Here is a 19,097-nt window from a genome sequence, read left to right as displayed (position 1 = left end):
TTTGTCGGGTATAATGTTTATTTAAGAGCTACCATTGTCATTCCATCGGTACGTTTCTGTTTACGTTTCACTTTCGCTGCCCGAAGCCGCTCCTGGGTCCCGCCTCCCCGCCCCGCCCCGGGCGCGCTGCAGCGCCGGTTTCCCGGTGTCGGTGCCGGTTCCGGCCCGAGCTCCGGCACAGCGGGGCCGGTGTCGGGAGGCTCCGGTCCCGGTCCCGGTGTCGGGAGGCGCCGGTGCCGGTTCCGGTGTCGGGAGGCTCCGGTGTCGGTCCCGGTGCCGGTGTCGGGAGGCTCCGGTCCCGGTTCCGGTTCCGGTGTCGGGAGGCTCCGGTCCCGGTCCCGGTGCCGGTTCCGGTGTCGGGAGGCTCCGGTCCCGGTGCCGGTGTCGGTGTCGGTGTCGGGAGGCTCCGGTCCCGGTCCCGGTCCCGGTGCCGGTGTCGGTGTCGGGAGGCTCCGGCCGGGCCATGGGGCCGGGCCCGGCGCTGCTGGCGCTGCTGGCGCTGCTGGGCCCGGCCGAGGCCGCTGCCGCCTGTGAGGTGGCCCCGAGCGGCCGCTTCGACTGCGGCCCCGAGCGGCTCCTGTCGCGGGCGGGCTGCGAGGCTCGGGGCTGCTGCTACATCCCCGGGCCCGGGCCCCGCAGCGGCCCCGGCCCGCCCTGGTGCTTCTTCCCCCGCGGCTACCGCAGCTACCGCGCCGAGAACCTGACGGCCACCGAGAGCGGCTTCTCCGCCCGCCTGCGCCGCGTGGCCGCCGCTTTCCTGCCGGCAGCGGTGGACGATGTTCGGCTGGAGCTGGCGCTGGAGACCCCGGCCCGCCTGCGCTTCACGGTGCGGCCCGGTCCCCGCGGGTCGGCCCGGGTGCCCCGTGCCCCCGCTGAGCCCGCTCCGCCCGCAGCTCCGGGACGCGGCCCGGCCGCGCTACGAGGTGCCCCTGGCCACGCCGCGGGTGCGCGGCCGAGCCCCCGCCACGCTCTACGGGCTGCGGCTCAGCCAGGAGCCCTTCGGCCTCGCGGTGTGCCGGCAGCGCGGCGGGACGGTGCTGTGAGTGCCCCTCTGCCCCGCTCCCTGCCCCGGCCGCTCCCCCGGAGCCCGCACGGTGCCCGGCTGGGTGCGGGGACAGCACCGGGGCGGCTGGCGGTGCCTCTGGACTCCCTCCGCGGTTCAGTGGCTGTGCAGGGAACCAGGAATGAAGCGGGGATCCCAGAGCTCGGCCGATACCTGGTTTTCCTTCAGGCGGTGATGAGCATCCGCATCCCCGCCCGGCTCCGGCGGCCGCAGCTCGGGGCCTCCCTCCCGGCCGTTCCGCAGTCTCCCTTTCCCTCCGCAGGCTGAACACCACGGTCGCACCCCTCTTCTTCACAGACCAGTTCCTGCAGATCTCCACCTCCCTGCCCTCCCGCTTCATTTCGGGGCTGGGGGAGCACCTGACACCGCTGTTCCTTGACACAGCCTGGAGCAGGGTCACCCTCTGGAATCGGGACATGGCACCCGCGGTACGGAGCGGGGCTGAGGGAAACGGACACGGATGTGCTCCTGGGGCTGCCCCTGCAGCCTCTCACGTCTTGTCTGGGGCTGGGGAGATGTGTCTGTGCTGCCTCAGCTCCGGGTCCTGGCAAGCCCATGGGACCCTTGTCCCCAGAGCCAGGTTTGTCCCCAAAGCCAGGTTTGTCCCCAGAGCCAGGTTTGTCCCCAGAGCCAGGTTTGTCCCCCCGGAGCTCTGTGCTGCTTGGGAGCTGTTTCCAGCGCTCTGGCTCAGGGCAGAGCTCTGCTGACTTGGCAGAGTTTGGGAGCACAAGCCCTGGGTTTGCACCTGGAGCCGGTGCTCCTGCCTGGAGGCGAGGGGCTGTCAGGTGGGTGTGGGGGTCTCCAGCAGAGCCTCACTGGCCCCACACCGTGCTCTGCTCCAGCCCCACGTCAACCTCTACGGCTCCCACCCTTTCTACCTGGTGATGGAGGACGATGGTTCAGCCCACGGTGTCTTTCTGCTGAACAGCAACGCGATGGGTGAGTCCCGTGGAGGCGCCGGGCGTGGGCCTGGCCGTGTCCCCATCCTCAGCTCCCTCCCCTGGCACTTGTGCTTCCCCAGACGTGCTCCTGCAGCCCAGCCCGGCCCTGACCTGGCGCACCACAGGTGGGATCCTGGACTTCTACATCTTCCTGGGCCCCGACCCCAAGAGCGTGGTGCGGCAGTACCTGGATGTGGTTGGTACGGCTGTGCCAGGGTGGCTGAGCCAGGGTGGCTGTGCCAGGGTGGCTGTGCCAGGGTGGCTGTGCCAGGGTGGCTGTGCCGGGGTGGCTGTGCTGGGGTGGCTGTGCTGGGGTGGCTGTGCAGGGTGGCTCTGCAGGGTGGCTGTGCCAGGGTGGCTGTGCCAGGGTGGCAGTGCCAGGGTGGCTGTGCCAGGGTGGCTGTGCAGGGTGACTGTGCAGGGTGGCTGTGCAGGGTGGCAGTGCCAGGGTGGCTGTGCAGGGTGGCTGTGCAGGGTGGCTCTGCAGGGTGGCTGTGCAGGGTGGCAGTGCCAGGGTGGCTGTGCCAGGGTGGCTGTGCCGGGGTGGCTGTGCCAGGGTGGCAGTGCCAGGGTGGCTGTGCCGGGGTGGCTGTGCAGGGTGGCTGTGCCGGGGTGGCTGTGCAGGGTGGCAGTGCCAGGGTGGCTGTGCAGGGTGGCTGTGCAGGGTGGCTCTGCAGGGTGGCTGTGCAGGGTGACTGTGCAGGGTGACTGTGCAGGGTGGCTGTGCAGGGTGGCTCTGCAGGGTGGCTGTGCCAGGGTGGCTGTGCAGGGTGGCTGTGCCAGGGTGGCTGTGCCAGGGTGGCAGTGCCAGGGTGGCTGTGCCGGGGTGGCAGTGCCAGGGTGGCTGTGCCGGGGTGGCTGTGCCAGGGTGGCAGTGCCAGGGTGGCTGTGCCGGGGTGGCTGTGCCGGGGTGGCTGTGCCAGGGTGGCTGTGCAGGGTGGCAGTGCCAGGGTGGCTGTGCCAGGGTGGCTGTGCCAGGGTGACTGTGCAGGGTGGCTGTGCAGGGTGGCTGTGCAGGGTGGCTGTGCCAGGGTGGTTGTGCCAGGGTGGCTGTTCAGGGTGGTTGTGCCAGGGTGGCAGTGCCAGGGTGGCTGTTCAGGGTGGTTGTGCCAGGGTGGCTCTGCAGGGTGGCTGTGCAGGGTGGCTGTGCAGGGTGGCTGTGCCAGGGTGGTTGTGCCAGGGTGGCTGTTCAGGGTGGTTGTGCCAGGGTGGCAGTGCCAGGGTGGCTGTGCCAGGGTGGCTGTGCCAGGGTGGCTCTGCAGGCTGTGTGAGCCGTGTGGCAGAGCAGGACTGTGGGGTGGCACAAGGCTGGGCCATCCCTGCCAGCGCCCACCCTCCACCCTGCAGGGTTCCCCTTCATGCCCCCGTACTGGGGCCTGGGCTTCCACCTGTGCCGCTGGGGCTACTCCTCCACCGCCATCACCCGGCAGGTCGTGGCCAACATGACAGCAGCTCGCTTCCCCCTGGTAGGTCTGGGCTGCTCTGGAGCCTCTGGCCCAGCGGCTGGGGGGGGCTGCTGGGGGTCCCAAAGCACCGCTGCCTCCATCCACAGGATGTGCAGTGGAACGACCTGGATTATGCAGATGCCAAGAGGGATTTCACCTTCAACAAGAAAAGCTTTAAGGACTACCCGGAGATGGTGCGGGACTTCCACAGCCGCGGGCTGAGGTACATCATGATCGTGGTGAGTTACACGGGCAGGCTGGCACTGGGCTCCAGCTGCCCACGGGGGGTGATGGAGGCAGGGCTGGCCGTTCCCTGCTGTTGCTGGTAAAGCCCTGGCTTTGTGCCCTTGCAGGATGCTGGCATCAGCAGCTCGGGGCCCCCCGGCACCTACAAGCCGTACGACGAGGGCCTGAAGCGGGGGGTGTTCATCCGGAACGCCACGGGGCAGCCCCTGATCGGGAAGGTGATGTGGGGAGCAGCCCCAGGGCCCACGGGACGGGGCTCGGGTGGGACCCCAAGAACGGGACAGAAACATCTGGGGGGCCGTGGTGGAAGGTGGGGTGGTGTGTGGGGCTGGGGGCTCTGCCCAATGCTCTCCCTCCTGCAGGTCTGGCCGGGCCCCACGGCCTTCCCGGACTTCACCAACCCAGCCACTCACGAGTGGTGGCACGACATGGTGAAGGAATTCCACGAACAAGTGCCCTTCGATGGCATGTGGCTTGTGAGTGGCCCAGCTGCTGGCCCTGGCTCCTGCCCTGCCCCTCTGCTGGCCCCCAGTGCAGCAGCCAGGTCACGCCATCCTTTCCTCCTCTCCCCAGGACATGAACGAGCCCTCAAACTTCGTGGAGGGCTCCCAGCACGGCTGCCCCAACAACAACCTGGAGCATCCCCCCTACGTGCCGGGTACAGGGGCGGGTTCCAGCCCTGCCCGGGGCTGGGGGGCAGCCGAGGAGCCCGGGGGATGCTGAGCTCCACCTCTCCCCTGCAGGTGTGTTTGGGGGACGCCTGCAAGCCGGGACCATCTGTGCCTCCAGCCAGCAGTACCTGTCCTCTCACTACAACCTGCACAGCCTGTACGGGCTGAGCGAGGCCATCGCCTCCCACGAGTAAGCTCGGGGTTCTGCCACAGCTCCTGCACATCCCGGGGGAGACCCAGCCTGGGCACAGCTGCTGCTGGCTGAGGTGTGCTGTGTGGCACTGTGGGGTCCCCGAGCCCCTTCCCCAGCCGGGGGGGGGCTGAGCAGACCCATCCCACTCCCAGTGCTCTGCTGAGGGTCCGGGGCAAGCGCCCCTTCATCATCTCCCGCTCCACCTTCGCTGGGCACGGCCGCTATGCCGGGCACTGGACAGGGGACGTTGGCAGCGACTGGGAGCAGCTCTACTACTCCATACCAGGTAGGCTGAGGGGCACAGCCAGGGGCTGTGCCAGCTTCCCCCGCAGCCGGGGGCTCCTCCATAGGCTCCATCCCCTGGTGCTGCACAGCCCCGATGCCCTCTGTGCCCTCCGCAGAGGTGCTGCTCTTCAACCTCTTCGGGGTGCCAATGGTGGGTGCCGACATCTGCGGCTTCATGGGCGACACGAGCGAGGAGCTGTGCGTGCGCTGGACCCAGCTGGGCGCCTTCTACCCCTTCATGAGGAACCACAACGACCACGGCACCCGGGTGAGCCCTGGGAGCCCTCACCCGCCGGGGGCTGCCCTGCCAGGGTGGGAAGGCCGGTCCAGCCGCGGGGCCGTGTGTCTCCAGCGCGGGGAGAGTCCATCCTGCATCCCTGAAATGCGCCCTCCGCTCCTCCCCACCTGCGCCGAGCATCCCCTTGGGCCTCTCCCCACAGCCACAGGAGCCCTACACCTTCAGCCCTCCTGCCCAGGCTGCCATGAGGAGCGCCCTGCGCCTCCGCTACTCGCTCCTGCCGTTCCTCTACACCCTGTTCCACCGGGCTCACACCGCCGGCGAGACCGTGGCTCGGCCGCTGTTCCTCGAGTGAGTGCCAGCCCCGCTGGGGCTCAGCGGGAGGAGAGCAGGGTCTCCTGGTGCTGCCCTCCCCTCCTTCCCCAGGTTCCCCACAGACCCCAACAGCTGGGCCGTGGACCGCCAGCTCCTGTGGGGCGGGGGGCTGCTCGTCACCCCCGTGCTGGAGGCAGGACAGACCAAAGTCAGTGGTTACTTCCCAGCGGGGACGTGGTACAGCCTGGCAGGGGTGGGTGCTCCTTGTGCTGAGGCTCCTTGTGCACGTTGCTGCATCTCACCAGCTCCCTGGGGCTGTGTGAGGGTCTCGTGCCTCACCTGCCTTTGCTGGTGGCCATTTGAGGGCTCTGGCGCTGGGCTGAGCCCCCCTGCCCCGTGGCACCCTGTACCTGCTCTTTATCCACGGTGTAGGACTCCACCATCCACAGCAAAGGGCAGTGGATCCTCCTGCCAGCCCCCCTGGACACCATCAACGTCCACGTCCGTGCAGGGCACATCCTGCCCCTGCAGGTGAGTCCCCTGTGCCCTGTGGTGCCACCACGGTGACCCTGCCGAGCGGCCTGGGGGTGCCACAGCGCCGGCAGCAGTGTCACACGCCAGCTGCAGTGTGGGGCTGGGGGACAGGGCTGGGCAGTGCCCCCAGCTGTGCCCACCCGTACCCAGGAGCCTGCCTTCAACACCGCCCAGTCCCGCAGCAAGGGCATGGCCTTGGTGGTGGCGCTGACCCCGGACGGCTTCGCCAGGGGAGACCTGTTCTGGGACGATGGGGAGAGCTGGGAGACCTTTGAGAGGGGCGACTACACCGAGATCCTCTTCCTGGCCTCAAACGTGAGCAGGGGGAGCTGCTGGCAGGGGGCACCCGGGCAGGGGCTGCTGCTGGCCCTGGCACACCTGGGAACGCTCCGAGGGGCAGCCCTGGGTGCCCGTGGGGTGGCTGAGAGCGGGGAGCACGCGGTGACATCCCTGCCGTCCCCAGGACGCCGTGCTCAGCCAGCTGCTGCGGGCCAGCCCCCACCTCGACGGGGTCCTGCTGGAGGCCGTCACTGTGCTGGGCGTCACCAGCCCTCCCCGGCGAGTCCTGGCCAACGGTGCCATCGTCAGCGACTTCTCCTACCGCAGTGACACCCAGGTGAGTGCCTGGTGCCACCTGGGAAGGGACCCAGAGCGCAGCAGAGGGGTCTGGCCCCAGCGGTGGCACAGCACGGGCCATGGGTGCCCTTCCCAGGGGATCTGTGGGAGCAGGACTGTGCCAGGCTGTGGCTCTGCACGGAGCAGGAGCCCCCTGGGCTCTGACACTCCTGGGCTCCACCCAGCTCTCACCCTCCTTCTCCCCTCAGGTGCTCAGAGTCCCTGTGTCACTGCCCATGTGGGAGCAGTTTGTGATCTCCTGGTCCTGAGCCAGCGTCGGTCACAGGGAGAGGCCATGCTGCTCCCCTGGAGTCTGAGGCCAAATCAGTCCCCATCCCTTGTACCTGGAGCTGCCCCTGCTCTTCCCACGCTCCTGGGCCTTGTTTTCCCTCTGGCTGCAGGGTGGTGATGGAGGGGTGTGCACTGGACTGGCAGAGGGAGAGGGGAAACCTCATCATCATCATCATCATCATCATCAAATCAGGGGAAAAATGACCCAAGTGCCTTGTGAGGCAGCAAACCAGTTACCCTGGGGGACTGGTAACTGGGGCAGAGACTGCAGGGAGTTTCCTGGCTGTGGTTTTGGGGAGGGGGATGTGCAGGAGCTGAGGGAGCAGTACTGTGAATAAAGCTGCTGTTTGCTGGGAGCAGCCCCAGGCTGTGTCCTTGTCCCCTCTCCTGCTCCTGAATGTGCTCAGCCCCCTGCCCCTGGCTCTGTCCTTGCCTGGAGGTCTCCAGTGGGATCCCCTGTGCCCCTTGAAGGCTTCACCCCATTTCCCAGAGCGCTGGGTGTCCCCAGCTGTTCCTGCAGCCCTGGCTGTGCCACAGAGGCCCTTGGCCTGTCCTGGCTCCAAGCAGGGGGCTGCTGCAGGGTGCAAATGGAACCTCATCCTCCAGAGGCTTTATTGAGGGGCAGCTCGGCCCTTTGGCTCCTCTGGCTGACAGTCAAGGCCCCGGGAACCCCTGGGTGCTCTGGGGCCGGGCGGTGTTGGCAGCACAGGGGCAGAGCCTGGCGGTGTCACCCGGGCTTTGGGGCCAGCCCATCCGTGCCACCGCCCCGAGCGCTGGCGCCCCACGGGAGCACAGGACTGTCCCAGGCACAGGTGGCACTCACAGCTCGTTGTGCAGCGGCCGGCACCGCGGGCTCAGTTTCTCCTCCAGGACGGCGTCGGGGGCGCACACCCAGGGGTCCCCCGTGTCCCACTGCCACTTCAGGAGCCGCGCACGGAGCAGCTGGAAGAGGTCAGCGTAGCGGGGGTCGGGGGCCAGGTTCTGGCTCTCGCTGGGGTCACGGCTGCAGTCGAAGAGCTCCCAGCGCTCCCGGTAGTAGTACTGGTGCAGGCTCTTGTTCCAGTGCGTCGGCTGCCCCGCCCTGCTGCGCCTGAGCAGGTCTTGGAAGGTGGGCGAGACGTACAAGTCCTGGTCGATGGGGAAAGGCATCTTGTAGTTGAGGTTGTGGATGAGGCGGAACTGCCGGTGCTGCACGGCCCGCATGGGGTAGTACATGGTCACCTCGTGGTGGCTCTGGCTGCTGAAGGCGGTGGCCCAGGGCTGCTCAGACTCCAGGGCTGGCAGGAGAGACTTTCCAGTGAGCTGCACCTGCCTCGAGCCAAAGATGCTGTAAGCAGGGTAGGGGATGGAGAACCAGTCCAGAATGGTCGGTGTCAGGTCTGGAGGGGAGGAAAACGGTGAGAGGAGGGACAGGCACTGTGGGAGGAAACTCAGCCCCAGAGAGGGGCAGAAGGGTCCCCAGGGCTGGCGTCCCTGCAGGGGACCCAGTTGTGTCCTCCCCCCGCTCCCTCCCCTGCACTGGCCCTGCCAATGCTGAGGGCTCAGGGCCAGCCCCAGGGGCAGGACGGGGAGCAGCCCACCCTGCCAGGCACAGCTGTGCTGCCCCTCCCTCAGCTCTTACCCAGGAGGGTGGCGAAGGCCGGGCTGACCTGTCCCCAGCGCTGGGGGTGCTCGGGGGAGGAGAGGAGCAGCGGCTCGGCGCTGCCCGAGCGGTACAGGTTGGTCCTGCCGCCGGGGAAGGGGATGCCGTTGTCGGAGGTGTAGATCACCAGGGTGCTGTTGAGGACGCCGGCGTGGCGCAGCTCCTGCAGCACCAGCCCGATCCCTGCGGACGGGGGACAGAGCTCAGGGGCAGGGAGGGGCTGCAGAGCTCAGCAGCCCCAGCCTGGCCCACGGCTCCCACCTTGGTCCATGCGCCCGATGGTCGTGTACTGCGCAGCCAGGTCTGCCCGGGCAGCCGGCGTGTCCGGGACAAAGGCAGGGACCTAAAGCGAGCCGGGGAAAGGGGAACGTGGCTGACACTGTGACAAGTGACAAGTGACAAGGTGGGGGCCAGCCCTGGCTCCATCAGAGGCTGCCTGCACGTGCAGCCCCACAGAGCCCCACACACCCCCACAGGTTCTCACCTGCACTTGTTCTGGGCGGTAAATCTGTGGTTTCCAGTCAGGGATCCAGCCCATGCCGCTCTCGCCATTGCCAAACTTCTCACAGAAGGCCCCGTACTGGGGCTGGGAGTGCCCGCAGCGGTGGGGGTCGTGGAAGGCAACATAGAGGAAGAAAGGCCTAGGGATGGAAAGGGGGATGTGGAGCTGGTGAAGCCAAGGACTGCCCAGAGACCTTCCTGAGCACGGCGAGCTGGGGTCAGCAGGACTCCCCACACCTAATCTGGATACACGGTATGGATGCTAACTATGAAACAGGGAGCACAGTGCCTGTGGAAAAGCAGGCCGCGTAACTTTCTCAGTCTTGCCTGAGAAAGTGCCCTGGGAAATCATAAAGAGGAATTAAAACAATCCTCAGAGATAGAAAACAGCCATGCAGGTTTGTCAGTTTCTTGTTTTCTTGCAAGAGAAGGTGGAGGGGTGGTGTACCCCACTGACCAATGATGGTGATGTGTTAGTTCACTGACCAATAAGAGTTTTACTTTTCTGTACTTTCATGTATCGATCTACAAAAGAAGATCTGAAGAAATAAACGAGATAGGAACTCTCCTGTTCGACTCACAAGAGAGTCTGTGTCCTTCTTCTCACCATTCCCAATAGAGTGACAAACCAGGGACAGGGGCCCCTTCCTGTTTGTGTCCAGCTGGGCCATGGGGACACATCCTCAGTGAAGCCAGTTTCCCTCCCCCCACAGCCATTCCCAGGACGAGGGGCCCGTCTCACCGCTCGTCCTGGCTCTGCAGGAACCGCCGGACGAGCGCCTTGATCCGGCTGATGTTTCTCCCAACCTGCAGGACCGAACTGTTCTCCTCTGTGTAGGCAAAGTCGAAGGGGTACACAGCCTCGGGCCCCACGTGCTTCTTCCCAATTATCCCTGCGAGAAGCAGACAGGGGCTGTGCCAGGGGCACTGGGAGGGGGGGACGTGGCTGCTGCTGCTGTCTCCTCTCTGTGGGGACAGCCACGGGTCCAGGCAGTGCTCCCCAGCCCATGGGCAATTCAGCCAGCAAGCTCTGACAGTGGGGTTTGGTGCTCCCACCTGTCCCAGCTCCCCAAATATCCCAGCTCCTGCCCCATCCCCTGTCCCAGCCCCTGTCCAGCCCCTGTCCCAGCTCCCCACCTGTCCCAGCCCCTGTCCAGCCCCTGTCCCAGCTCCCCACCTGTCCCAGCCCCTGTCCAGCCCCTGTCCCAGCTCCCCACCTGTCCCAGCCCCTGTCCCAGCCCCTGTCCCAGCTCCCCACCTGTCCCAGCCCCTGTCCCAGCTCCCCACCTGTCCCAGCCCCTGTCCCAGCCCCTGTCCCAGCTCCCCACCTGTCCGGACGCCTGCCTGGCTGAGCAGCTGGGGCAGGCTCCTCACGCCGTCGAAGGAGTTGAAGTGATGCACGTCCTGGTGCAGCCCGTACATCCCGTTCTGGTGCTGCAGGTGAGGGGACACAGCACGGTGGGACCGGGGCTGCCATCCCGGCCCCGAAAGGCGTCCAGCCGTGCCGTGACCTCTCCCGCGGGCTGGCAGCCCCGGTGCCCGTACCTGGGGTAAGCCGGTGAGGATGCTGGCCCGGCTCGGGGAGCAGCTGCTCACGGAGGTGAAGGCGTTCTGGAAGACCAAACCGCGCCGGGCCAGAGCGTCCAGGTTGGGGGTCCGGATGGCCGAGTTGTTGTAGGCGCCGCTCTCAAAGCCGGCGTCATCGGCTGCGGGACGGGCGCGGGGTCAGCCCGGGGTGTCCCGGACCGGGCACCGCCGGCACCGGGAGCATCCCCGGCCCGCGGGTGACCCGGCCGCTGCTGCGGAGGGGATGCAGCCCCGAATGGAACCCGGGGCCGTCCCTCCGTCCCTCCCTGCCAGCCGCGGGACGCCCCCAGCCCCGGGCAGGCGGCTCCGGGCCGCACTCACCCAGGAGCAGCAGCACATTGCGGGCCGGGGCTCCGCCGCTCCGGAGCGCGCCCAGCAGCAGCAGCAGCAGCAGCGCCCAGGGCCGCATGGCAGCGGCACCGGCACCGGCACCGGCACCGGAACCGGCACCGGCACCGGCAGCGGAACCGGCACCGGCACCGGCAGCGGCAGCGGCAGCGGCAGCGGCACCGGCACCGGCACCGGCAGCGGCACCGGCAGCGGCTCCGGCACCGGCACCGGCAGCGGCAGCGGCACCGGCACCGGCAGCGGAACCGGCAGCGGCAGCGGCACCGGCACCGGCAGCGGCAGCGGCAGGAGCAGCGGGGCTCGGCGGCTCCTCCGGCCGCCCCGGCTCCTCCTCACCCCGGTCACATGAGGCGTCCCGGCCGCTCAGATCCGGTGCGGGCGGAGCCGCGGCCGGACCGGGCTGGCACCGGCACAGTCCCGGCCCCGCGGGGTCCCGCTCCGCCTCTGTCCCGGTACCGGCCCGGGGTCCCGCTCCGCCTCTGTCCCGGTACCGGCCCGGGGTCCCGCTCCGCCTCTGTCCCGGTACCGGCCCGGGGTCCCGCTCCGCCTCTGTCCCGGTACCGGCCCGGGGTCCCGCTCCGCCTCTGTCCCGGTACCGGCCCGGGGTCCCGGCCATGCCCGGCTGCCGCTGCCCGGCGCTGCCGGTGCTGCGCTGGCTCCCGCGGTATTCCCGGGGCTGGCTGCCGCTGGACGCGCTGGCGGGGCTGGCCGTGGGGCTGACGGCCGTGCCCCAGGCGCTGGCCTACGCCGAGCTGGCCGGGCTGCCGCTGCAGGTGGGTGCCGGGGCCCGGGGCTGCCGCTCCCCGAGCTCCCTGGCGGGCAGGGCTCAGCTGGGCTGGGTGACCAGGGGCTGCAGCCGCCCATTTCCCGGGCAGGGTGTGTGCCAGGGACCCTGGAGTGACCCGAGATCAGCCCGGCCCGCCCGGTCCGGGCGGTGTCGAGCCCCTCCCAGCTCCCAGGGCTGTGCCAGTGTCCCCTCTGTCCCCCTGCAGTACGGCCTCTATTCCTCCTTCATGGGCTGCTTCGTCTACTGCTTCCTGGGCACGGCCAAGGACGTGACTCTGGGTCCGACGGCCATCATGTCCCTGCTGGTCTCCTCATACGCCTTCCACGAGCCCGTCCATGCCGTCCTGCTCGCCTTCCTCTCTGGCTGCGTTCAGCTGGCCATGGGGCTCCTGCACCTCGGTGAGATGCTCTTGCCATGCACAGATTGGGGATTGTCCCGCTAGCGCTTGTGGCAGCTGTCTGTGCACACCCTGGGGTCGGGGGTGCTCACTGCCTCCCGTCCCCTGCAGGATTCCTTCTGGATTTCATTTCCTGCCCTGTCATCAAAGGGTTTACATCAGCTGCTTCCGTCACCATTAGCTTCAACCAGATCAAGGTAGGCTGTGCCCCGTCCCGGCTGCCTCAGCAGCTCTCTCCTGGTGCTGTGGAACTGGGGCACTCAGCCCCGGGCTGGGTGATGTGCTTGGTGCTGACCCCCGCCCGTGGTTCTGCTGGGTCCCCGGGCGCTCCGCTCTGAGCACACCGAGCTGAACGCCCCCTCTGCGGGTGACCAGCTGCTGGCACCCGGGACACCCGCGACATTGCCTGTGGTCACTTGCCGGAGGCGCTGGGCGGTTCTCTGGCGCGGTGGGTCCGCAGGTTTGGAAGCTGGGGAGGGTTTTGCAGCCCCTCGCTGGCCCCCAGGGACCTGAGGCTCTGCTGGGCTGCCACACTTCCTTTGTGGTTAACCCAAATCAGAGCCTCTGCCGGCAGCTCCGGGCCGCTGTTGGCTAATGCTGGCTAATGCTGGCTGATGCTGGCTAATGCTGGCTGATGTTGGCTGATGTTGGCTGATGTTGGCTAATGCTGGCTGATGCTGGCTGATGCTGGCTGATGCTGGCTGATGCTGGCTGATGCTGGCTAATGCTGGCTGATGTTGGCTGATGTTGGCTGATGCTGGCTGATGTTGGCTGATGTTGGCTGATGTCAGCTAATGCTGGCTGATGTCAGCTAATGCTGGCTGATGCTGGCTGATGTTGGCTGATGTTGGCTGATGCTGGCTGATGTTGGCTGATGCTGGCTGATGCTGGCTGATGTTGGCTGATGTTGGCTGATGTTGGCTGATGTTGGCTGATGTTGGCTAATGCTGGCTGATGCTGGCTGATGCTGGCTGATGCTGGCTGATGCTGGCTGATGTTGGCTGATGCTGGCTGATGCTGGCTGATGTTGGCTGATGGTGGCTGATGTTGGCTGATGGCTGTGGTCACGGGGCCGGCCGGGCTGGGCCGGGCTGTCACCACACTTGCTGTTCCTGCACAGAACATCCTGGGGCTGCAGGGGATCCCGAGGCAGTTCTTCCTGCAGGTCTATGAGACGCTGCGGAGGATCGGGGAGACCAGGTCAGCACCGTCCCTGCCCTGCTCCCTCCCCTGCTGCTGCCTGGGCTCTGCCCCTTCTCTCCCCGTCTCTGCTCACGCCCCGGACCCATTTCTCATCTGTGCCCAGCGCTGTGACACAACCCCCCCTGCCCTGGGGCTTTGTGGGAGCTCTCCCCGTGCCCACAGCGTGTTTGGGGTGGCACTGCCGTGCCTCTTGCAGGGCTGGGGACGCTGTGCTGGGGCTGAGCTGCCTGGCTGCGCTGGCAGCGCTCCGGGCCATGAAGAGCCACCTGCCTCGAGCCTCCCCTGCAGAGCCACTGGCTGTCAGGATCAGCTACCTGATTGTGTGGATCTGTGCCACAGGTGTGTCAGGTGTGCCCTGGCTCAGGGGACAAAGCCCCAAGGGTCCTGTGCCCTTCCTGAGGTTCGGGAGTCCTGAGCAGCTCGGATCCCCATCTCCTGCCCCCCTCCCGCTGCCCTGGGCTCCGGGCAGGTTTCAGTGTCGCTCTCTCCCCTCTGGCAGCACGCAATGCTCTCGTTGTCCTGTTTGCCGGCCTGGTGGCTTACTCCTTCCAGGTGATGGGCTCCCAGCCGTTCCGGCTCACCGGCAGCATCCCGCAGGGCCTCCCCCCCTTCCGGCCCCCACGCTTCTCCCTGGCAGCGCCCAACGGCACCGTCCCCTTCCAGAGCATGCTGCAGGTGGGTGCTGGCAGCTCCAGGGGCTGCTCTGCTCCCTGCTGCCTGTGCCAGCTCCCAGCCCCCCTGACTGGATCTCCCCTCCCAGGACATGGGGGTCGGGCTGGCCGTGGTGCCGCTCATGGGGCTGCTGGAGACCGTGGCCATCGCCAAGGCTTTCGGTAAGGCTGTGCCAGGTGCTGCCCTGTGCTCACAGGGGGTCCCTGCGGGGCTCGGGGTGCGGGGAGGGGTCTCTGAAAGGGCTTGGGGTGCTGGGGAAGGTGCTGTTCCTTTTGGGGCAGGGAGGGCTGGGCTCCTGTTCATAGCATGGGCTGGCAGGAGGGGCCCTGTGGGGTGCACAGCTGAAATTTGCCAGGAGGTGAGCGTTGTCTCGGGGTGCTCCTGCAGCCAGGGGCTGCCAGGACAGGGCCCACACTGTCCCAGGCACTGTTCCGTTCTGAGGGAACCTCAGGCCAACGCCAACATCTCCTTTCAGCCTCGCAGAATGGTTACAGGATTGACCCCAACCAGGAGCTGCTGGCTCTGGGTAAGAGCTGCTTGGTCAGGGGGGCCGGGTGGGGCTCTGGCCCCGGCACTGCCGGGTGTCCCTCAGCCCCTGAGCCACCTGGGATCCCCATCTGGGCAGTCCTGCCTCCACCTGAACGTTTCCCTTCCTTACCTTGCATGCTTGAACACCCCCACCCTGGGTGTTCTCACAGCTCAGGAGTTTCCAGCTGTGGCACAGCTGGGTGGGCACTGTCAGCCCCCGGTCCGGGAAGGGAGAAGGGAGACAGGGACACGGACACAGCAGAGCCTCCCCAGCCCCTCTCCTTCCTCTCCTCAGGCGTCGCCAATGTCCTGGGCTCCTTCGTGTCCTCCTACCCCATCACGGGCAGCTTTGGCCGGTGGGTAGAGGTGGGGAGCAGGGGGGACAGAGGGGAGCAGGGGGGGACAGGGGGGGACAGGGGGGACAGGGGGGAGCAGGTGGGGAGCAGGGGGGGACAGAGGGGAGCAGGGGGGAGCAGGGGGGGACAGGGGGGACAGGGGGGAGCAGGGCACTCGCTGGGGCTGCGTGGTGAGGGAGCTCTGCAAGATCCTGTGTGTCAGACCGCTGACCCCGGTGGGTCCCTGAGCTCGTGTCCTGGTCCCCAGCAGCCCAGCTGGAAGCCAGGGCCTTGCTCATGTTCCTCCCTGACGGGGCGGGTGGTTCCCCCGGGCAGGGTCTCTGGGCAAGAGCAGCCCCGGCCCTGCACAGCCTGGGATGTGTGGGTTTTGGGTTTGCCTTGCAGGACGGCGGTGAATGCTCAGTCAGGGGTCTGCACCCCCGCGGGGGGGCTCGTCACAGGTACAGCCCTGCCCCTGCCTGCCCCTGGGCTGCTGCCCATGCCGGGGAGCCCTGGGCACCACGGAGCCCCGAGCACCACGGAGCCCCGAGCACCACGGAGCCCTGGGTGTCGGGGACCCCTGGGTGTCGGGGACCCCTGGGTGTCGGGGATCCCCGGGTGTCAGGGACCCCAGTGTCGGGGACCCCTGGGTGTCAGGGACCCCTGGGTGTCAGGGACCCCTGGGTGTCGGGGACCCCTGGGTGTCGGGGATCCCCGGGTGTCGGGGTGCCCGTGGCTCAGGGTCCCCCCTCCCGCAGGTGCCCTGGTCCTGCTGTCCCTGGCGTACTTCACCTCTCTCTTCTATTACATCCCCAAAGCGGCGCTGGCCGCTGTCATCATCTCGGCCGTGGTGCCCATGTTCGACGCTGGCATCTTCCGCACGCTCTGGCGGGTTAAGAGTGAGGGCATCGGTCGGGAACGGGCGGTCCCCTGGAAAGGAAACTCCCCAGTCCTGCAGGAGCCGCTCCCGCAGTCACAAGCGGCCCCCTGAGCTGGGACAGAGGCTCCTTCCCCGCTCCCCACTCACTCAGACCAGGTTTCCCATTGCAGAGTCTCACATTTAGTCATGGTGCCATTAACTAAACAGAATAGCTGGAGCTGAGTGTTCCTGAGGAGGGATCCAGAACAAAGGAGCCTTTTACCCCCTCACAGACGAGTCTGGGGGTGGTTGTCTTCTGTGTCCCATCACTGAGTGTCCCATCACTGAGTGTCCCATCACTCTCTCAGTGTCCCATCACTCTCTCAGTGTCCCACGCTGTGGCTTCCCACGGTGCCTGAGACCTTTGTTATGCCAAGGGTGCAGTTCACGGCCCCTCCAAGGGCTCCCACCCAGAGCTGAGCCCGCAGCTCCTCTGAGGCTGCCCCAGCCGCCCGCCCGGAGCGGGTTCCTCCCGGCCCAGCTCTGCTCAGAGCTGATCTGTGCCCTGTGGCACCAGGACCAGCCACAGCCGAGCCTGGCTTGTCTCTCCTGCAGGGCTGGACCTTGTGCCCCTCTGTGTGACATTCCTGCTCTGCTTCTGGGAGGTTCAGTATGGAATCGTGGCTGGGGTGCTGGTTTCTGGGATTCTCCTGCTCTACTCCCTTGCCAGGCCCCCAATAAAGGTGGGCTTCACCCCTCCCCTTGGATGTGCCAGGGAGCTGGGAGGGGGCTCCTGAGGGCAGTGAGGTGTGCGGGATGCTCCTGACCTGTTCTTGCTGCCACGGGCCGTCCCTGTCCTGCTGACGCTGGGCTGAGTGCAGGAGGGTTTTCCCCGGGGGATGGGGGCTCCTGTTTCCCCCAGTCCATGCGGGAGGACAGTGAGTGACACGGGCGTTGTCCCCGCCCGGGGAAGGTCACAGCTCCCTGTGTCTCCTCTCCCTGCACAGGTGTCGGAGGGGGCGGTGCTGCTGGTCCAGCCGGGGAGCAGCCTGCACTTCCCAGCCGTGGAGCACCTGCGGGACTCGGTGTGCAGCCGTGCTCTGGCAGGTGTGTCACCCTGGGGACACGGCTGTCACCTCCTGGATCACTTCAGCCCTGGGTGGCGGCTGCTGCCCGAGGACTGCGGGTGCAAGCGGTGACAGCAGAGCTGTCCCACCCTGTCCTGGCTCTGTGACCCCCGGGCTGGTCATTTCTGCACTCGTCAGGGACACGACCTTCTGCTCTTCCAGCAGCATCTCCACCACGCTCCGTCATCCTGGACTGTTGCCACATCAGCAGCGTTGATTACACGGTGGTGGTGGGGCTGGCAGAGCTGCTGCAGGAGCTGCGCAGGCACGGCCTCTCGCTGGCCTTCTGTGGCCTGAAGGTGTGTGGGACCTCGGCCACCCCAGCCCAGGCCCAGGGAGGCTGTGGCTGATGGGCTCAGCGCGGCACCATCATCATCCCAAGCCTTCCTCTCACAGAGCTGGATGCTGCAGGGCGCTGGGACGGCTGGGGGCTCTGCCCTGGGGGTTGGGAAGTGTCCAGCACTCCCCCAGCCCAGCTTTCTCTGTCCTCAGGACCCTGTTCTCCGAGTCCTCCTGTCTGCAGACTTAGAAGGATTCCAGCATTTCCCCAGCTGGGAGGAGGCAGGTGAGGCTCTGGGCTGCTCTCCCAGGACGGGATGAGTGTGGCTCTGGAGGACCCCCACGGGGATCTGGCCTGTCCAGATGCAGAGCAGCAGTCTGGGGGCTGCAGGGGCTCCTGGGAGGGTCAGCTGGAGCCCCTCCAAAGAATTTGGTCTCCCCAGCCTTGGGAATTCAGGGTGACCTCTGCTGGTTCACCCCAGCAGCAGCTCAGCACCACAGAGCCCTTCACTTCCCCTGCAGAGGGGTGGGACAGAATCAGAGAAAAGCTAAAACCCTTGGGCTGAGATGAAGGCAGTTTAACAGGACAGAAAAGGAAAATTGTAATAATGATAAAGGAATATCCAAAGGCAGTGATGCACAGGTGGTTTCTCACCAGCCACTGAGCAATGCCCAGCCAGCCCCTGAGCAGTGGCCGTCAGCCCTCGGCCAAACCCCCCCAGGGTTTCTTTCCTTCAGCACGATGCCCTGTGCTCTGGAACATCCCTCTGGGCACGGGGACAGCTCTGCTGCCTCTGCCCCCTCCCAGCTCCTGAGGAGTCCTTGGCTCAGTGTAAGCACTGCCCTGCAGCAGCTGAGCCATCAGGCTCTTATCAACAGGAGTCTCATCCTGAATCCAAACACAGCTCTGAACCAGCTCCTGGGAACAACAAACTGTCCCAGCCAGGGGCAGGACAGGAGCCTGACTCTGCTCCCCCGTTGCTGTCCCAGAGCGGAACTGGGGAGCGGAGCTGGGGGGCAGCAGGGCAGAGCCCTTCACCAGCACTGCCGAGAGCACCGGGCTCATCCAGTGACTCCAGCTTGGGCTGAACGTGCTGGGACACCCCAGGGACACCGACAACACTGTGGGAGCCACCTGCCCCAGCCAGGCCTCCTGGACACCGAGAGCAGCGCCAGCCCAGCCCCACACGGGCTGGGGGACAAAACTGTTCCTTGTCACAGTGGCCAGCGCAAAGCCCTCCTTCCTCCAGGGAGCTGCTGCTGTTTTTTAAAGAACTGTTTTAATTCTGGACCTTTTTCATGCTCTGGGCCGCTCCAGTGATGCCTCAGGGCGTGCTTTCGTCAAGGTTATTTCAGGGCTGCTCGTGGTGCCCTCCGTGCAGACATGGGGGCTCAGCCTCCAGCTGCTGGGAGAGGGAAAACGTCTGGGATTGTGCTCCCGACTGATTTTTATCCTTACTAACTCTTATCTTTTTTATCCATGTCTGTGGGGTGTTGTGCCAAGCCCTGTCCAGGCTCGGGGCTGGGCTGTCACCCTGGGGTGCAGCCCCTGGCCTGGGCCCTGCCGAGGGGACAGGCACGGTGGCACCGGGCTGTGCCCAGCTGTGCCATGGGGCCAGCACCTGCCGGGCAATTCAGCTCCCCTGAACAGCCCTCGGGTGATGGCGAGGGCGTAATAAATGAGAAATTGCTAATGAGTCACTCTGCCTTCCTGGGGGAAAGCTTTTTCCTTTTGTGTGGGAAGGGGAAATTATCTTCTCGGTGCTGCTGGGCATGCCGGGGAAAAGAAACCGAAAGCAGGCCGGGTGTGTGCGGGTGAGCCGGGCCCAGGGCAGCGCGCTGGGGCACAGGTCCTGCAAGGGCAGCAGAGCAGCCCCGGACCTGCCGGGAGCTGGGAGCTCGGGGGGAAACGGGAACGGGGTAAAATGGGCTGCTTGTGCAGGAATGTGTGAGCACTGGGGGGGTCAGGGCTGCTGGCAGAGCCCGTCTTCGCTT

At 66.7% G+C, this 19,097-nt stretch overlaps 3 protein-coding genes across 9 annotated transcripts; 2 read left to right on the top strand and 1 right to left on the bottom strand.

Annotated features, from left to right (window-relative positions):
- The first annotated feature begins 100 nt into the window (after window positions 1-100).
- Window positions 101-7,193, top strand: GAA (alpha glucosidase). 4 transcript variants are annotated; one of them, XM_086857538.1, is made up of 20 exons: window positions 239-363; window positions 450-826; window positions 894-1,039; window positions 1,326-1,491; window positions 1,906-2,002; window positions 2,085-2,204; window positions 3,352-3,470; window positions 3,557-3,688; window positions 3,803-3,913; window positions 4,058-4,171; window positions 4,269-4,353; window positions 4,439-4,556; window positions 4,712-4,845; window positions 4,961-5,112; window positions 5,285-5,433; window positions 5,509-5,650; window positions 5,830-5,928; window positions 6,082-6,246; window positions 6,395-6,547; window positions 6,756-7,193. In XM_086857538.1, exons 2-20 carry the CDS (start codon window positions 464-466, stop codon window positions 6,813-6,815), a joined length of 2,625 nt encoding a protein of 874 aa, XP_086713664.1. In that variant the 5' UTR covers window positions 239-363; window positions 450-463; the 3' UTR covers window positions 6,816-7,193. The 4 variants fall into 4 exon arrangements, with proteins under 4 accessions (XP_086713667.1, XP_086713664.1, XP_086713666.1 ...); XM_086857541.1 differs by having other exon boundaries at window positions 101-826; XM_086857540.1 differs by lacking the exon at window positions 239-363 and having other exon boundaries at window positions 402-826; window positions 2,130-2,204.
- A 226-nt stretch (window positions 7,194-7,419) lies between these two features.
- SGSH (N-sulfoglucosamine sulfohydrolase) lies at window positions 7,420-11,274 on the bottom strand. The gene is made up of 8 exons (XM_086857559.1): window positions 10,889-11,274; window positions 10,526-10,686; window positions 10,309-10,414; window positions 9,723-9,873; window positions 8,964-9,120; window positions 8,741-8,822; window positions 8,459-8,662; window positions 7,420-8,216 (listed from the first exon to the last, which is right to left on the bottom strand). Exons 1-8 carry the CDS (start codon window positions 10,974-10,976, stop codon window positions 7,657-7,659), a joined length of 1,509 nt encoding a protein of 502 aa, XP_086713685.1. The 5' UTR covers window positions 10,977-11,274; the 3' UTR covers window positions 7,420-7,656.
- SLC26A11 (solute carrier family 26 member 11) lies at window positions 11,269-18,799 on the top strand. Of its 4 annotated transcripts, none has more exons than XM_086857556.1 (16): window positions 11,269-11,688; window positions 11,908-12,100; window positions 12,211-12,296; window positions 13,220-13,299; window positions 13,499-13,641; window positions 13,802-13,977; window positions 14,063-14,135; window positions 14,450-14,500; window positions 14,798-14,858; window positions 15,243-15,298; window positions 15,596-15,736; window positions 16,312-16,439; window positions 16,704-16,803; window positions 16,989-17,122; window positions 17,316-17,388; window positions 18,093-18,799. In XM_086857556.1, exons 1-16 carry the CDS (start codon window positions 11,530-11,532, stop codon window positions 18,173-18,175), a joined length of 1,737 nt encoding a protein of 578 aa, XP_086713682.1. In that variant the 5' UTR covers window positions 11,269-11,529; the 3' UTR covers window positions 18,176-18,799. The 4 variants fall into 4 exon arrangements, with proteins under 4 accessions (XP_086713682.1, XP_086713681.1, XP_086713684.1 ...); XM_086857555.1 differs by having other exon boundaries at window positions 16,986-17,122; XM_086857558.1 differs by lacking the exon at window positions 15,596-15,736 and having other exon boundaries at window positions 11,279-11,688.
- The last annotated feature ends 298 nt before the right edge of the window (window positions 18,800-19,097 follow it).

Source organism: Cyanistes caeruleus, chromosome 19, assembly GCF_971803275.1.
Source record: "Cyanistes caeruleus chromosome 19, bCyaCae1.hap1.1, whole genome shotgun sequence".
Lineage (NCBI taxonomy): Eukaryota > Metazoa > Chordata > Aves > Passeriformes > Paridae > Cyanistes > Cyanistes caeruleus.
This window is presented reverse-complemented; position numbering and strand designations above follow the sequence as displayed.

Bases quoted from the DNA above. Each gene is read 5' to 3' on its own strand.
- GAA (XM_086857541.1), top strand. From the start codon at position 464: ATGGGGCCGGGCCCGGCGCTGCTGGCGCTGCTGGCGCTGCTGGGCCCG. The intron at 2,205-3,351 runs GTACGGCTGTGC...TCCACCCTGCAG, and splicing joins GCAGTACCTGGATGTGGTTG to GGTTCCCCTTCATGCCCCCG. The intron at 4,354-4,438 runs GTACAGGGGCGG...TCTCCCCTGCAG, and splicing joins GCATCCCCCCTACGTGCCGG to GTGTGTTTGGGGGACGCCTG.
- SGSH (XM_086857559.1), bottom strand. From the start codon at position 10,976: ATGCGGCCCTGGGCGCTGCTGCTGCTGCTGCTGCTGGGCGCGCTCCGG. The intron at 10,415-10,525 runs GTACGGGCACCG...CCTCACCTGCAG, and splicing joins TCCTCACCGGCTTACCCCAG to CACCAGAACGGGATGTACGG. The intron at 8,663-8,740 runs GTGGGAGCCGTG...CCCCGTCCGCAG, and splicing joins CATCGGGCGCATGGACCAAG to GGATCGGGCTGGTGCTGCAG.
- SLC26A11 (XM_086857555.1), top strand. From the start codon at position 11,530: ATGCCCGGCTGCCGCTGCCCGGCGCTGCCGGTGCTGCGCTGGCTCCCG. The intron at 13,642-13,801 runs GTGTGTCAGGTG...CCCCTCTGGCAG, and splicing joins TGTGTGGATCTGTGCCACAG to CACGCAATGCTCTCGTTGTC. The intron at 14,501-14,797 runs GTAAGAGCTGCT...TCCTCTCCTCAG, and splicing joins CCAGGAGCTGCTGGCTCTGG to GCGTCGCCAATGTCCTGGGC.